The sequence below is a fragment of the Centruroides vittatus genome, unplaced genomic scaffold (genome assembly GCF_030686945.1).
Source record: "Centruroides vittatus isolate TY-2023 unplaced genomic scaffold, ASM3068694v2 contig_298, whole genome shotgun sequence".
In the NCBI taxonomy this organism is placed as follows: Eukaryota; Metazoa; Arthropoda; class Arachnida; order Scorpiones; family Buthidae; genus Centruroides; species Centruroides vittatus.
The window spans coordinates 10,919-26,937 of NW_027121900.1; the positions used below are offsets into that span (position 1 = coordinate 10,919).

The 16,019-nt window shown below is 30.9% G+C and overlaps 1 protein-coding gene across 1 annotated transcript in view; it reads right to left on the bottom strand.

Annotated features, from left to right (window-relative positions):
- Window positions 1-1,247: 1,247 nt before the first annotated feature.
- Window positions 1,248-16,019, bottom strand: part of TBC1D5 (TBC1 domain family member 5) — a 35,927-nt gene continuing 21,155 nt past the window's right edge. Inside the window, exons 5-18 of the mRNA XM_067267160.1 lie at window positions 15,861-15,935; window positions 15,708-15,775; window positions 12,667-12,769; window positions 12,484-12,578; window positions 12,359-12,409; window positions 7,430-7,499; window positions 7,189-7,358; window positions 6,510-6,652; window positions 6,328-6,434; window positions 2,906-3,000; window positions 2,654-2,823; window positions 2,298-2,581; window positions 2,035-2,205; window positions 1,248-1,952 (exon numbers count right to left, since the gene is read on the bottom strand). Coding sequence (XP_067123261.1) covers window positions 1,626-1,952; window positions 2,035-2,205; window positions 2,298-2,581; window positions 2,654-2,823; window positions 2,906-3,000; window positions 6,328-6,434; window positions 6,510-6,652; window positions 7,189-7,358; window positions 7,430-7,499; window positions 12,359-12,409; window positions 12,484-12,578; window positions 12,667-12,769; window positions 15,708-15,775; window positions 15,861-15,935 — 1,929 coding nt within the window. The 3' untranslated portion in view covers window positions 1,248-1,625. The remainder of the gene's footprint in view (window positions 1,953-2,034; window positions 2,206-2,297; window positions 2,582-2,653; window positions 2,824-2,905; window positions 3,001-6,327; window positions 6,435-6,509; window positions 6,653-7,188; window positions 7,359-7,429; window positions 7,500-12,358; window positions 12,410-12,483; window positions 12,579-12,666; window positions 12,770-15,707; window positions 15,776-15,860; window positions 15,936-16,019) is intronic.

Sequence of the window (16,019 nt, forward strand, 5' to 3'; positions counted from 1 at the left end):
AATGCTACACAGCAAGGAACCCTTCTTTTATGTAATACTTCATTTCAAAAAAATGATTCTTGTGATTTATGTACCAGCAAACATGCTATAAAATAGTGAAATAGTTTTAACTGTTAATGAGGGGATGGCTAAGAAAAATTAGGGCCCGCAGTGTTTCCTGGTATGCTATAGTTTAGACAATTACGCTTCTTGGATACGACTGTACTTGGGGTACAAATTAATTTTTAAAATTTTGATATTGTAATCTAACTCACATAGGCCTAATAAAGGCCCACGTGTAATTTTTTTTATCCCCGTTAAATGTTGAATCCAATCAAAAAAATTTCACATATTGTAGCCAATTTGGTGAAAGGCTTAGCTAGGCACCAGCAATGTAAATATAAATTGAGAGTTGTTCTGTACATGTAGTATTTCTGAAATGCTCTGTATATGTATTTCAATAAACATTTTTATTGTATGAAACACGAATGATTAAATATTTGTTTTTATATCCCCTTTCGCAGTAATAAAAAATTAAGCCAATATGTCAGAAAGTAGATTTTTCGATCTTAGCAACGTTGAAAATTTTCACTAGAGGCAAGTACCCATTTAAAAAATTAAATGGATGCAGACAGTGAAAAATGTAAATAGTTATCAATATTCTAAAGGTTGGAAATTTCTAGTGGGCACAATTTTCTGCTAGAGAAAGACTTAATTGTTTAGATACAATTGTATATATAAAAAAAAAACGGAATTTCTAGATCTATCAGATAGATGCCAACTGTGATTCCAGAACCAAAAGATGGTGGGAAACAGTTGTTAATGTTTGCAAATTAAATCTAAGATGAAACTTTTAGAGAAGCAAATTGCTCTATTTTAAGGAAAAAGAAAAGAATAATTAAATTTAAGAATTAAAGTTAGAAATTAACCAATTCCAATAGCTAGAAATTACCAAATGCAAATTAAACATACAACTTTAATTGTGAAAGTTCTGTACCACTCATGTATTGTAAACAGGTTCGTTTGTTGAACTTGTTTACACTTGTGACACCCCTTTTCAGAGGCACCATTACTGTTGAGGAAGTGATAACTCCAGTGTTCATGTGAAAGTCAATGCTGAAAATATTATAATGATGTTGTATGCCTAACGGAATGTGCAACTGAATAAACTATTGATTATTTTCTTTTATTATAAAGTTTATTTTTCAACCAAAACAAAATTCGAGATGACTTCGATGTCAAAATATTTTTAAAAAATGATAGCATCAGATTCTTAAATTACTTTAATGTTTTCACTATTTAGGGATGTATGGATTACAGAATATGTTTAATAATCCTTCTTTTTTCCCTATTTAAATATAGCAACATTTCGTTGAAAAAGTTATGATCTGTCTTTTGTGAAGGAAAAAAATTATTTACACTATCACCAATTTTTTCAATTAGGTAAGATTTGAATGTATATATATTTTTATATATGTATGTATATATATACAAAAATTCAAAATAATTTACAAATTAAATAAATGGAATGTTTACAAGGTGTAATTCTACACATTTTATACAATAACTTGTTGCTAAGTTGCCCTTAAAACTTGTTAGCCTTTTGTACAATAATATTTCCTTAATAATAATAAATATCTATACTACTACTTCCTGTTTGTGTTATCATTAATGTATGATTTCGAAGAGTTCAAGAGTTTCTGAAATTCTCTTCTGGTTGTTGCGATCAGGTCTTCTTTCTCGTTCCGCCGATCTTCTCCATTCACCGATCTGTCTTGATCGTCACATTTGTTTTCTCCATTTTGCTTGTTGCCTTCTTTATTTACTTGAGGAAGAGTGGAACCTTCGACATCACTTTTCTTCACCGTTCCAATATGACTTGATTTTAGTTTATCTGGATTTGAGTCGTGCAGATATTCGTCGTCGCCTACTTCTTCTGTAAAATTCACCGTACCCTTCAAGATATCTCTAACCTGAAATTTGCAATTATCACTCATTGATCACTGCCGCCGACTAACTATTTAGAATAATTTGTAAGAAACAAAGCTAATGTACCCGTTTTAAACCCGCTAGAGCTAGCAACATCTCATCTTCGTGTTGGAGTTCTTGATGGATCATACAGAACTGAAGTCTATCTAAATGTTGGGTCATTCTATGACAACAATACTGGCTCATGGATTTCAGTTCAGACAGTTCCATTTTCAGCTGCTTCACTTCATCTCTTTCCTAAAGTAGAATTTACCAATATGTAATAAATATTTAATGTGTCAACCTTTTGAATTGCTACTTGTGATTAAAACAAAACATCGAAAACTTACTTTACTGCTTTGCCTATACATGCCATAATGATTGGAATGTTGACTCGATAACGTCACCATCTCTTTCGTGGAATTTTCTGAATTATAATTTTTGTCTTTATCCAAGTGAGTCAAACTCTGACTTAAATTAGGTTGTTCCTTTCCTATTTTGTATTTTCTGGGAAGAGTGTAGGAAGCGTTGCTTCCAGAATGACGTGAGGAATGCATTATGCTATCACTGGTCTGTCTAAAGTGTTTTTGATATTTTTCTCTATTTTTGTCGACGGTCGAAACACCCGAAACTTCTGAAAATTTAATCGCAGAGATACTATTAATGGATAAATTACTAATTATAAATGTAAAATAATTAATGTTACCGCTATCAGAACTAGGTGAAGTTGATTCTAATGTGGCAGGCTCACTAGAAGACTTCCCTTGAATGGCTTTCTCTGTACCTATTGGTAGTGCCAGGGTTTTTGGTCTTCCACCACTTCGACGAATGATGGAAGAGAAGGAACTTCCACCATGTCTGTTGGAATTTTTGGAACTAGAAGGATAAAGAAACTTCTTTTATGACAAATCTAATTGATAAGACCATAATAGATATTTAAATTGTAATAAAGTAATACCTGTAACTTTTTGGAAGTGTATTGTGTAAACTGTTACGATTTCCAGAAAGTGCAGTTGTAACTTTTAATGAATTTCCAACAGGTCGAGAATATTTCTAATCAAATAAAAGCAATCAAAAGTTGAAAACAACAGAGTTACTAAAATTAAAACGTCCAGCCGCAAACTGTTTATACAGAACTAAGTTAAACAACAACACAGCATTGAAAATACTAAATATGTGAAAACAATAAAATTAAAATTATTATGAAAGCATTTTATCCTTCTAAAACCGATAAAGTTTTGCTATTTAAAACAAAAATACTTTTATAATCTACACATTTCTATATTTTTGATATTGAATAATTTGATTTAATTCAATACAACGTTATCACGTTTATGGTTAAAAATGTATCATTGATGTAACTGATTTACTCAATCAATTCAGGAACATTGTTTAATATACAGGCATACTTCCATTTTAAACATGCATATCATAATCAAAGTTACATAAGTTCAAAATTAATATATTTATATTCTAAAACAGGGGTGTCCAAACTTTTCGCCGCAAGGGCCAGACTGGAATTGAAACACATTTGCGGCAGTCCACGTGAATATATGAATTAAAAATCCTCATTATGATTAAGGCAGCATTGAATTTTCTTTTTTACAGTTAATTACAGATACACCAATACTAAACAAACATGGCTAAATTATACGTAATTAGAAAATTATTTCATGCAACTTTTATTGGGAATGATGTAGCTGTGTTTTTTGCTAAAGAATTTCTTTAAGTTTGGAATTAAAATCTGAAACACCAATTATAAGCAATGATTGCAAATGATCATCCGAAAAATTTGCCCTTTACTCTGATTTCAGATACTTCGTCCTGGAAAAAGTTTGTTCGCACATATAGGTAGTCTCAAACATAGAAATAAATTTACAAGAAAATTGCTTTAAATTTGGAAACTCTTTTGCATTTAAAAATTTGTAAAAATCGACCAAGTTTCCTCCCTTGTATTTATCGTTGATTTGATCATTAGCTTGAAGATCAACCATTTGAAACTGACTTGAAACGTTGGCAACATTGCAGTCAAATGGATTTTGAAACAGCCAAATTTCCTTTGAATTCATGTCAAGATCAGAAAATTGGTTTTGAATTTCTTGTTTTAAATCCGTGATCACTTTTACTGCAAATGTGGTTGGAAATTGTTCATCAGTTTCTGTATTCATTTCTTCACAGCATGTGAAATGGGTAAAATTATATTCATTCATCTTACTTTCGAGCAATATCAGCTTTGCCCTGAATGCTTTGATTTGCATGAATAAATCACAAATTACTAAGTTCAAGTTATTCACGTGTGTCACAACATATGTAAAGAAAGCCAACTTCCAGAGCAACTTGGCATCCGATAAAAGTGGTTCAGGGTGATCTTTCTCCGCAAAAAATAAATTAATTTCATTTCTAAGCTTAAAGAACTGCAATAGCACTTTTCCACAGCTAAGCCATCGAACTGCAGTATAATACAACAAGTCAATGGACTCTGATTCAATTTGTTCGAGAAAAGATTGAAATTGGCGATGATTGAGTGCACGTGACTGAATAAAATTTATGACAGAAACAACTGGTTTCAAAACGCAGTTCATATTGACATGTTTTACAAATAGTGCTTGTTGATGGATAATACTGTGCAGAAAAATTAGTATTGATGCTCCTGCACGTTCACAAGTTTTTCTGATTTGCCCAACCAAACCGATGTTTGCACCAGACACGTTTCTTCCTCCATCAATTGTCACATCTTGGAGTCAATTCCAGTCCAAGATATACTTTGTCAATGTTTTTTCTACTTCTTTGAAAATATCTTCTCCAGTTGTAGTGCTGTTAACGGAGACTAATTCTTGTGTGACATTAAGTTCGTCGTCAACTCCACGAACAAAAACTAAAAGTTGTGAGGTGTCACTAACATCAGTTGATTCATCCATCGCGAGAGAATGCAGATGTGAAACACTGTGCTTTACCAGTAATCTGGTGGAGAATATTGTTCCCAATATCAATTCAACGAGCAACAGTATTACAGGAAAGACTGATCATTTTGAAAAGTTTCAACTTTTCTGGGCACAACTCACCAACAACTTCCATCATACACTCTTTAACAATGTTTCCATCCATAAAGGGTTTTCCTTCTTTCGCCAACAAATAAGCAACTTTCAAGCTAACTAAGAACAATGCTTCATTTTCCAAGTTTGCCTTCCTAAATAAATTTTGTTGTGTACACAAACAACAATGCATTTTTTCAAAATTTTTCAGTACACTGCCTGTCCTTAAATTGTGAGTAGGTTGAAGCATGTTTTGTTTCATAATGTCGACGTAAATTATATTCCTTTATTACGGCAAGTGTCATTGCAAATTACACATAGAGCTTTGCCATTCTTTGGCTGCAATTGCACAAAGAAGTATTTTACTCTCCATTCTTCACTAAAAACACAGGACTCGTTATCAACTTTTCTTTTTGTTCTTTCCATGTTTAAACCTTAAAAAATAATATTAAACTTCAAAATAATTAATTTGTAATACATTCAATATGAATTTACACATACCAATTTACAAATGAGTTATGTGCAACCAGAAGACAACAGAAGGCAACCCCAAGGTCAAGTACAGAGACGCCACATATAATGCTCTCGATTCTTTCTTTTTCCCCTCTACTCAGTAATACAAAGACAGCCCACAGAATCTGTGTACAGTATTCGTGTACCTTCGCTATTCTCCTGCCTTCATACTAATTCAGTACTTACTGAACAATACCCCAAAACAATATTTTTACGACCATAAATTTAAATAAAATTTTATGTATATATTTTTTTCATTTTTATTATTTTTAAAAATTAAAAATCCTTTTTTTTTATCAAATAAGATTTTTGCTTTTTTTTTAAATTTTCGATACACATCTTTGAAAACACGGGTGTGTTTGCGTGAAAAAAACAGTATTTTTCAAAAACCTTTGTGGGTCGGATAAAATCTCCTGCCGGGTCAGGTCTGTCCTGCGGTCCATAGTTTGAACACCACTGTTCTAAAACAAGAAATTTAATTATGTTCCACACCATTCTATTCTGTTCAATATGCTGAAGATAAATGTTTTTGTCAATAATATATCTATTAAAGTTTTTGCTCCTGAATTAAATATATAAATAACTGTGCTTATTTACTTTAAAAAAACTGATAAGATGCTGAAATCCATTATACGTACTGTACATAGTAAGAAATTAAAAACAGAAAAAACAAAAATATTAACATCAATCGCACGTTTTCAAGGCGGCACATTCTACATTAAAACAGCTTGTAGCTTGTACTACAATTATACAAATATACAGAATTTCATACATTCAACTTTCAAAAATTGCAAATTATACTGATTATGTTGATAAATATATCTTTCTTATTTACCACAGGATCTCTCAGATGAAGTGCTAATTCAATGACATAATTGACATCCGATATAGATGGATACTTCATCAAATGTTTCAAACAGGTAGTGTAATCACCTGTTAACACTGAAAACAAAAATACAAATTTGGTATTAATTGTAATATTTTAATACTTTATCCATATTTATCATATTTACTTACATAGCTCTCTTATACTCATTAACATAGCTGTAAAAACATAATCTACTAAGTCAAACGACAAACTGTCGGCAAATATGGAATCCCAGATTTGTAGGAGATCCTGCATGGGAAATTCTCGTCCAAACAACAGACGAAGCCATCGTCTAAAGAGAACATTTTTATTCTTTATATTCATTTTCTTCAGTTTTATTTTTATTGTTTATTATTATTTAATGATTACTTGTAAAAAATTTATGTTTAAAGTTGAAATCTAAGAGAAAACAGTAACACATCGCAAAAAGAAAATCTATACCCGTTAAGTTAATGACTTATTATTTAAATATTTTGTAAGCGTTGACACAAGTATATTCAAAATAAATTTCAAAAATCACTTTTTAAATAATGTAATTCAATATTTCATTTTCAATAATGCACCTAAAATTTACTATATTTTCATCACTCATCTGCATTTATATTAAAATAATTTAATAATAATATAAACTCATTCCTCACTACTTTAATATGAGTGTTTGTTAAATAGAGACAAGCATACTATACTAAGTGAAATTTGTAAAATATTTCATCATATATATAAATACATCATATTAAAGATCATATTGTATTTTTATGTTTTTTTTAAATATATTAAATCATTGAAAACAAGTTAACCTAATGGAAATATAAACTATAATACACTTACATTCCATAAATTTGAGGAGTTATTTCCAGAGTTTCTAAGTGTGAAAATAATTCCAAGTCATGGCGTCTCAATATCTGTTCATTAATCTTGGTTAATTTAACACCTAGGATACTTGTCGGACCCGTTTCTCTTGGTCGAGAAAAGGGTGCAAGAACAAACTGATCTGTATACTGAAACATACACAAGATCAATTTTATTATGTGCCTGATTTATATCAAGAAAAAAAATCAGTAACACTTACTTTATTACTAGAATATTCATTGATCAAATACCACGATTCTACTACATCCATTACTTGACAAAATATAAAACTAAAATAAAAATAAACAAATTTTGATATTTTCACATGGGATATTTAAATAATTATTAAGTGAGAAAGTAGTAGTAGTAATGGAAATTGTAAGTTTAGAAATGAAAAGTAAATACAATAGCATAATAGAATGACATTGAAACATATATGGAGTTTGATAAACAGCTCTTCTGTACATTGTTTCAATATTGAACTGCATTATGTTTCATTTACTATATTATTAATATGTTGGGTTTAGTGGGTTATACTCGGTTGACACCGGTGACTATGTACTGTACAATGCTGGATAGAGTTAAGGCATAGCAACCAAAACAAAACTAAAATTAAATAAGTGTGTCAGTGTCAGTGTCTGTATTCAGGAATTTCCTAACAATGTGGCATGTATTCAATATAGTGGCCTTCTGTAGTGTGATGTATGTATTTCTATTCAATTATAATGTTCCCAGGCTTTTGTGTAGTGTGTGTGGTATCACACCTGTAGAAGAGAGAACAACAGGTACAATAAGCACTTTATCCATCCTCCACAGATGCCTTATTTCCTGGCTGAATTCTGTGTACTTGCTAATTTTTTCAGTGCATGTGTTTTGTACATTGTGAGTGTTTGGAATGGATATATCTATAATGTATGTGATTTTATTGTGTTTATCAATGAGTGTGATGTCTGATCTTTATTATTATTATTATAATGCTAAGAGAAAGATTCCTTTTCACAAGTTAATACTAGAATCATCTACAAAATAAAAAAATATAAAACATGAGTTTAACTATACAGAAATAAAGATTATTTCAGTTGCCAATGTCTTAATTTTCTATGTTTGCAAGTGCTTAAAATTTCTGTATCTTGCAGATATATATTAATGTCAAGTGATTTTAAAATCTGAAATATTATACCCTATAAAGATTCCAGTAAGAGATAAAAAATGAATAATTATGTAATTGCATTTGATCATTCATGTCATCAACATTATTACTACATTTTAATTCAATGAATTGAAAATACAATTTTTGAAGCCCTTGAATATAGATAATTATCATATTACAAATTAAGACACATTAACTTAGATTAGAAGAGATGGGCATAAGAAGAATTTTTATACCATAAAGACACTAAAGTTATGAGAACAATATTTCAGCATTATCTTGCTGAAATATTGTTCTGAATGCAGTTAAACTAAAGGAAGAGAATGTGGTATAAGAATCTAATTAACATTTTTACGACATTCAGTACACTACAAATAATAATTAAATGTATTCTAGAACTATGCTAAATTGCTCTTGAATGCCACTGTACAATACCTAAAGGATTTGCTCTCTCTCTCCTGAAAGATACCAGGACCCTTGTTATTCAATCATTGCTGACTAAAATAAATTTGAATTTATCCCTAAATGAATAACAGTACTATTCATTCTTCTATTTCTAGTCCTGGAGCTTTTTGACAGTAAAAAAAAAAAGGTTAATGTTACCCTTGGTGGCAAGATGGCGGCCAGAGGGATTTTTCCCTACATTCTACACGGCGACGGGGAAAATTTTCCCTACATTGGAGACTGCTACGGGGAAAATTTTTTCCCTGTGGTCACGTGACTAACGCGTTTCCGGTCGCCGTCTTGGTCTTCTATGGAGACTGCGCGTTGCGCGCTGTATCGTAATAACGCGACCTAGTAACTCCTATACTATAATAAGCTAATGTAAACCATATTTTAATAGAAATAAAAACATTTTTTTACTCACGTTGATTGTCTGTCATTTTCCTTTTTTACATTTCTTCCCGAGTTTCGAACCTTGATCTTCGTTTGGTATAGATCTTCGATCCACGCCTTCGATGTCGTCAATGTGGTTGTACCCCTTCCACTCGTCGGTTATTATCAAACTTCCCGAATTGACGTATTTGTAAACTATCTAATTTAGAGTTTGTTCGGATCTGTCGTTTACCTGACAAATAAAACAGTTCCTGTCCTGTCTACATATGCCACCCACAACCCATTTCGTCGATTTCAACAACCTGCCTTTTTCGTACTTCCTTTTGCAAATGACAGTTTCGTCGATCTCGACGATCTTATTCGGGCCGCCTATTTTGAAGCTCGTCATCATGTTACTTAGTGATATCATCATTACCAGACGTATGTGATTCGACCAATCCACACTAGCTTTTCGAGATATCCCGGATGCTAAAGCCGAAATCGTAGCACCACATTCTAGACATAGGTAGTGCCATATGAATGACAAGATACATCCCCAGGACAGACGACCCACATTTGCTTTTAAAAGTTCCTTCGTACACTGAATATTTAACTGCACACGAACTGCATGTAAGACGACATTCATTTCTTTCGCTTCCGTAATGTATTTTGCATGTCTTATCGCACGTAGAACACGTCGACTCTATCTGCTGTATACCTAATTTGACCGCAAATTTGAATGCATTATCAATTGCCGGGTTCAATCCCAATTCCGAATAATCTGTTTCCATCATTTTATAAAACTTCCTGGTAGTACATTTGGCCCAGAATTCCTTCGAACTCAAATCAACGTCGCCCATGACGTGCACGCAATTTCTTTTTGTTTTTACTTGTAAAAAATATAAATTACCTTTTTAGCAATTCGGAAAGAACAGATATTGTAAAAAAAAAAAAAATTCGATGCCAACAACGAACATGCACCACACCACTGTCTTCTACACTCCCACCAAACAAAATTTGCATAATTCGACGATCTCGGCACCAACACATTACGTCACAACATTTCCAAAGAGCTCCCTCTCTCTCACACGTCACAAACGCGAAATCGCGCGTCTCCGTTTCGAGGTTACAGGAAACACGGTTGCCACGTCGAACGCAGGGAAAAAAATTTTCCCCGTCGCCGTCTAGAATGTAGGGAAAAATTTCCCCGGCCGCCATCTTGCCACCAAGGGTAACATTAACCAAAAAAAAAGACCCTTCAAGTATATATGTCTCCTTCATGCAAGCAGCTACTCAACTGAAATTAAATTCATGTTGGTCTACCATTGGCATTATTTGTAGCATCTTAAATTCATCCTACAGTTCATCCTAGTAGTTGTTCTCATTGGTATACATGTGCAAGAGTGAAACCAAAAATATTATCTTTCTAATTGGTTGAAATGCTTTTGTTTCAAGAACTTGTCAAAGATGGAATATAAGTGGTGAATATGAAAGCAGAACTGATTCAGGCAAACTTGCAAAATTACATCTGCAAGGAATTACAAACTGATTTTCATAACAGAAATGTGAGGTCCTGGATAGGTCAGAACTGTCACAAAAGTTTGCGTTAAAATTATTTGTTGTAAAGAACAAAATTTAAAAATGTTTGTAGCTAGAAACATTCTTTTTGTATGAAAATGCAACGTGAAGTCATAAACAAAAGTTAGAAATGTAAGTTCTAAGATCAATCATCTCTGGTCGGGAGATTAAATTAAACTTTAATTCTGACATCTCCTGCAATATAAGTTGGGATCCCGTTACACATAGTAATGAGTGATCAACCAGTTGGAGAGCAAGGACAAAAGAAAGCAACCAATCAGAATGTAAGTTCTAAGATCAATCATCTCTGGTCGGGAGATTAAATTAAACTTTAATTCTGACATCTCCTGCAATATAAGTTGGGATCCCGTTACACATAGTAATGAGTGATCAACCAGTTGGAGAGCAAGGACAAAAGAAAGCAACCAATCAGAATGAACTATCATGGACAGGAGATTGATATAATCCCCAGACTTCAAGGGCAAACAAACACACAGAAAGCACGCTCAGCACAGAATGGTCAAAATGCAGTTGTCTTTCAATTGTGTCATCTGATGAACCTGTGTTATCCTACAACCAGAGAGAAATCATTATCACTCTAACTCTTAAACATTTTACTCCTTCATCCTGTGGAGTTTTGCCAGGAATCTCCAGCTAACGAACACCATCTCATCACTGCCCAGGGACTGTCAACAAACGTGTCTTCACAGGAAGATGAACACAGATTAAAAAGAACTTTTTGGGACAATTAGTGCTGGCTAAGGAACAAACATATCATGTCTCTTATGTAAGCAAATCTTTAAGCTCCAATAAACGAGGTTCTTTTGTAAAGGTGCCTCATATCTGTGCCTCCACCACCATCACCCACATACCCATAACACCCTTATCCATCCTGACACAAGATATAAAATCTCCCCTACAAAAGACAAGCTCACAAATGCTCTGTTGAAAAGAATCGGTCTGCATAGTGTATAACAATGATTTAATCTTTATTAAACCTGCCTAAATGCATAAAATGTTTTCATTTTCTAATTCTCTGAATTTTTTAATTGTTTTTTAAATACTATTGTTTAAAAATTTTGCTGTAGAAAACAATTATGTGAATAAGACCGTTCGAGGCAAAGCACTATCAACCTCACCTACAGGAGAAAATAATAATCAAATTTAACCTAATTTTAACCATTTATGTATATATAAATGGAGAAAAATCTGTATAATTTTAGACAATTTTCACTTAGTGCTGAAATGTTTTTGATGAGAAGTGTATAATATATGTTTCATATACATATACATGATGTGAGATAGATGTATGCCTGTGTGTGTAAAGCATGTATGAGTAGTGTACATACACCGACACAAAATGAAAATATAGAAACATGAAAACAAAAATGATTAATCATCATTATTTATACAAGAGTATAGAATAACTGTATATAGTTAATTTAAAAATATATAAAGTACCAGAAAAAGCTCTCAGCCTCTTGAATTCAACTCTGAACTCAAAAGATGCTGAGAATTTTTCTCTTATTTTATATATTTTTAATGTAATTTCTGACCCCATCAAATATTTTTTAAACTTTTATCATTTGTATATAGCTAACTTACAATGCATCGTGTTCTGTATAAGATGGATCCAATAAAACTTCAATTTCTTCCCTAAAAAAGAAAAACATATAAAAATTATAAATATGTTAATTAAATTACTTTCTGCAAAGTATAAAGTAACTTACATTAATTTTATAGATGCAGTCTTACTAGCAGAAAAAAATGCCTCTTGATCCGAATGAAGGACATATATTATTGGTGCAAGTAATTCATGCATTCCCTAAAATTATTTCAGAAAAACATTTCAAATTATTACCTTTTTAAATCAAAAGCAAATTTTAACATGATGAAAATTTTCATTTACTTACCTGTCTGTAAGAAATATGTGGATATTCTCTAGCAAAACAGAATAAAATATTCACCATCATTTGTTGAACTTTAGATGTGTGAAAAAAATCAATTTCAGGAAATCTATTAAATAAGTTTAATAAACTTTAGAAAATACCTAAAAAAATGGAAAATACAACATACATTTTTATTTAATAAATACAGTCAACTCTGCGTAAGTTGACACCCAGATAACTAGTCACTAGTCGGCTACATAGTGAATTTTTTGTGGTCCCGGCTGACTTACATAGGCATTAATGTTATTAACCTTAAAAAATTCGGTTTACTCGACATCGTTTAACTCGTCACCACTGGATAAATCAACACACTTTTTCTGTTTCACACTTTTTAGAATTCTGATAAGTCAACTCTCCCCCCCCCTGAAAAATAAGTTCACACCACACAGCTTATTGTACGGTGTGAACTCATTTTTTCAGGCGGGGAGTCGACTTATCAGACGTCTAAAAAGTGTGAAACAGAAAAAGTATGTTGATTTATCCAGTGGTGATGAGTTAAACGATGTCAAGTAAACCGAGTTTTTTAACATTAATAACATTATTGCCTGTATAAGTCGTCCGGAACAACAGAAAGCTGACTAATTAACCTACAGTGATGAGTTATCCGGGTGTTGACTTATGCGGAGTCGACTGTATATGGTTTGAATAAAATAAGATCATCAACCTGGTTATTAATAATGCCAAGCATTCAATCGTTCATCACAAATTAATAGACTATTATTTGACAAAAAAAACAAGTCATACAGATATTCGTTTCATGTGCCTTTTATGTTATCTCATAAATCATATGGATTTTTGGCCGTGCAAGCGTTTTGAATATTATCCAGTATTTACTGCATTTATTACTTCGTAAATCATATGCTTAAAAGAATGCTTAAACTACTTCACTATCATGTTTGTATCAATAATCAATACGGTGATGCAGATTTAGTTCACCTTTCTCTAATTTTCTGAAGTTATTTCAACTAAGTTCTAAACATTTATTTTCAAAATAATCGTAATTTCCAATATTTTATTTATCTACTATGCAGATTGCTTTATATCAATGGTTTATTTTTATTGACGATAAAAATTCTACTGTAATAATTGTATTGAAGCTGTGTTTTAGAACAACTTCAATTAAGTTTGCACCAAACTTTTTGGATTTATTTCAAACAATTTAACTTCTTATATCTTAAAAGATAAAATTATTTTTAACTTCACCAATTTGAAAACAGCTATAAAGACAATGATTTTAAACTATAAACTCACATATTCTACAATATCATTTCTATAAATAAAGATTCGCATACAAATTTTTTAATTATGCTTGTCATTTTCTTAAATACTTTATCATCTACATGTACTGTAATTCACTTTTATTCTCTTATTCATGTAACTGTAATCCAATTAATATTAAAATTTAAAAAATAAATAGCTAGTTTTCATTAAATCTTACAATATTTTAAATAAAACTGAATCAAGTTTAATTTACGGAAAAATCTTTCCAATGAAAACAACATGAAATATGAAAAGTTTGCACTAAACGAATACAATATTGAAAAATATTTAATTGCAAAAAATTTAATTTTTACTATTCTAAATAATTATTCAATTACATTAGTTTACTTAATTAATTATATTCAAAATTATTAATTAATTTAAAACTTATTATAATTCTTTATTCATTATATAACTTCTTTATAGATTTTGACACACTTGAAACCATGTCGGTAATTGTCTCCTAAACACTATAAAGTGCAGACACGCGGACACTTTATAGATTTTACCTAAGAAATTATCTGAGTTCTAACACTTAACTAATTAATTGTGTAATTCAATTTATAATATTAGCATGTTTAGATAATTTCTTCCTGAAAAATTAATAATATTGGTATTTGATATAATGGCATTTGTTATATTTGAAAACTTGTAATTCAATATTACAAATTTTAAAATTATTCATTAAGTAATTAATCACTTAACACTAATTACAAAGAAATTACTTGACAAATGCAGTCTGTTTACATTAAATTTAGAATTTATAAAACGCTGAATGAACAAGTTCAAGGTCTTTAATTGATTCTACCTGATATTTAAACATAAACTGATTCCTTTATTCTTTAATCTAAAGTTTGATACTCATTAATTTTAAATAGTAATTAAAATATAGTACACTTTATACAAATAAAAATATCACACACACACTTCAGAAGTCTAAAACAGGAAAAAATAACATTTATATTAAGTATATACAGGTAATCCTCACTTTACGACCTATCTGCTTAACGACCACTCGCACTTACAACCAATCGAGTTTCGACCTGCAATTCGGAAAATCCCCTTTCTCGGCTTGAGTGTCGATCAGTGGCGAATGGTGACATGCACACTAAGCGTACTATAATAGGCTTGCGTGTACTATAATAGTCTTTTTATAAATAAATTTGAAGTTTGTTGCATAATTTGTACAATTTTACAACGATCCTATATTCCCAGCACAAGCTCCTCGCTTATTGACCAATTCACTTAACAACATAGTCGTCAGAACGGAACTTGATCATAAAGTGAGGAGTACCTGTACACAAGTAAATTTCATATTTAGAAAATATTTCCTATATTGATTCAATCTTCAAAATGTCAAATTTTGGTTCTTGTGGTACAATATTTAACAATGCATTTTACAAAACTTCAATAAATTCCTTGTAAATAAACTGAAACATTTGAATTCATACTCAAATTATTTAATATGAAACATACATACACTTTGGAATTTTTTGTTTGTGATTTGTAAAAATATTTGGTGTGCGTTAAATTTTGTCATTTGTAAAGAAAATTAATATGAAATATGTATTAATATACCAATGTATTAAGTGTATGTATTAGTTCTTTACATTGATGTATTAATGTAAAGTAGTAATGAATTTATAAATTAAGGTAACTAAATTATTTACCTTAAATTTATAAATAATTTATCTATAAGAGTTAATTCTGTTAACTTATAAAAATCTTCAATGAAAATAACTTACGTTCTAATTACATCTTGTTGTATTGTTATTTTAAGTTCACTGTCTTGAAAATATTGATTCCAGGGACTCTACAAAATATATCAGTCATCAAATTTTCGTTAATTAATTACTTATCTATTACTGCTTTATAATAACCATTCAATATAAACTCACTTTGTCCTCTTGTGAAAGTGGATTATTAATTACTAAATCAAGGCTCTCTTTCTCTAATCTTGGATTGTTATATAACTAAATTAATATAAAATGAATTACTTTTGTTAATAAAAACTGAAGTATATAAATAAATAAATGCATGAATATTTTCTGCACGTT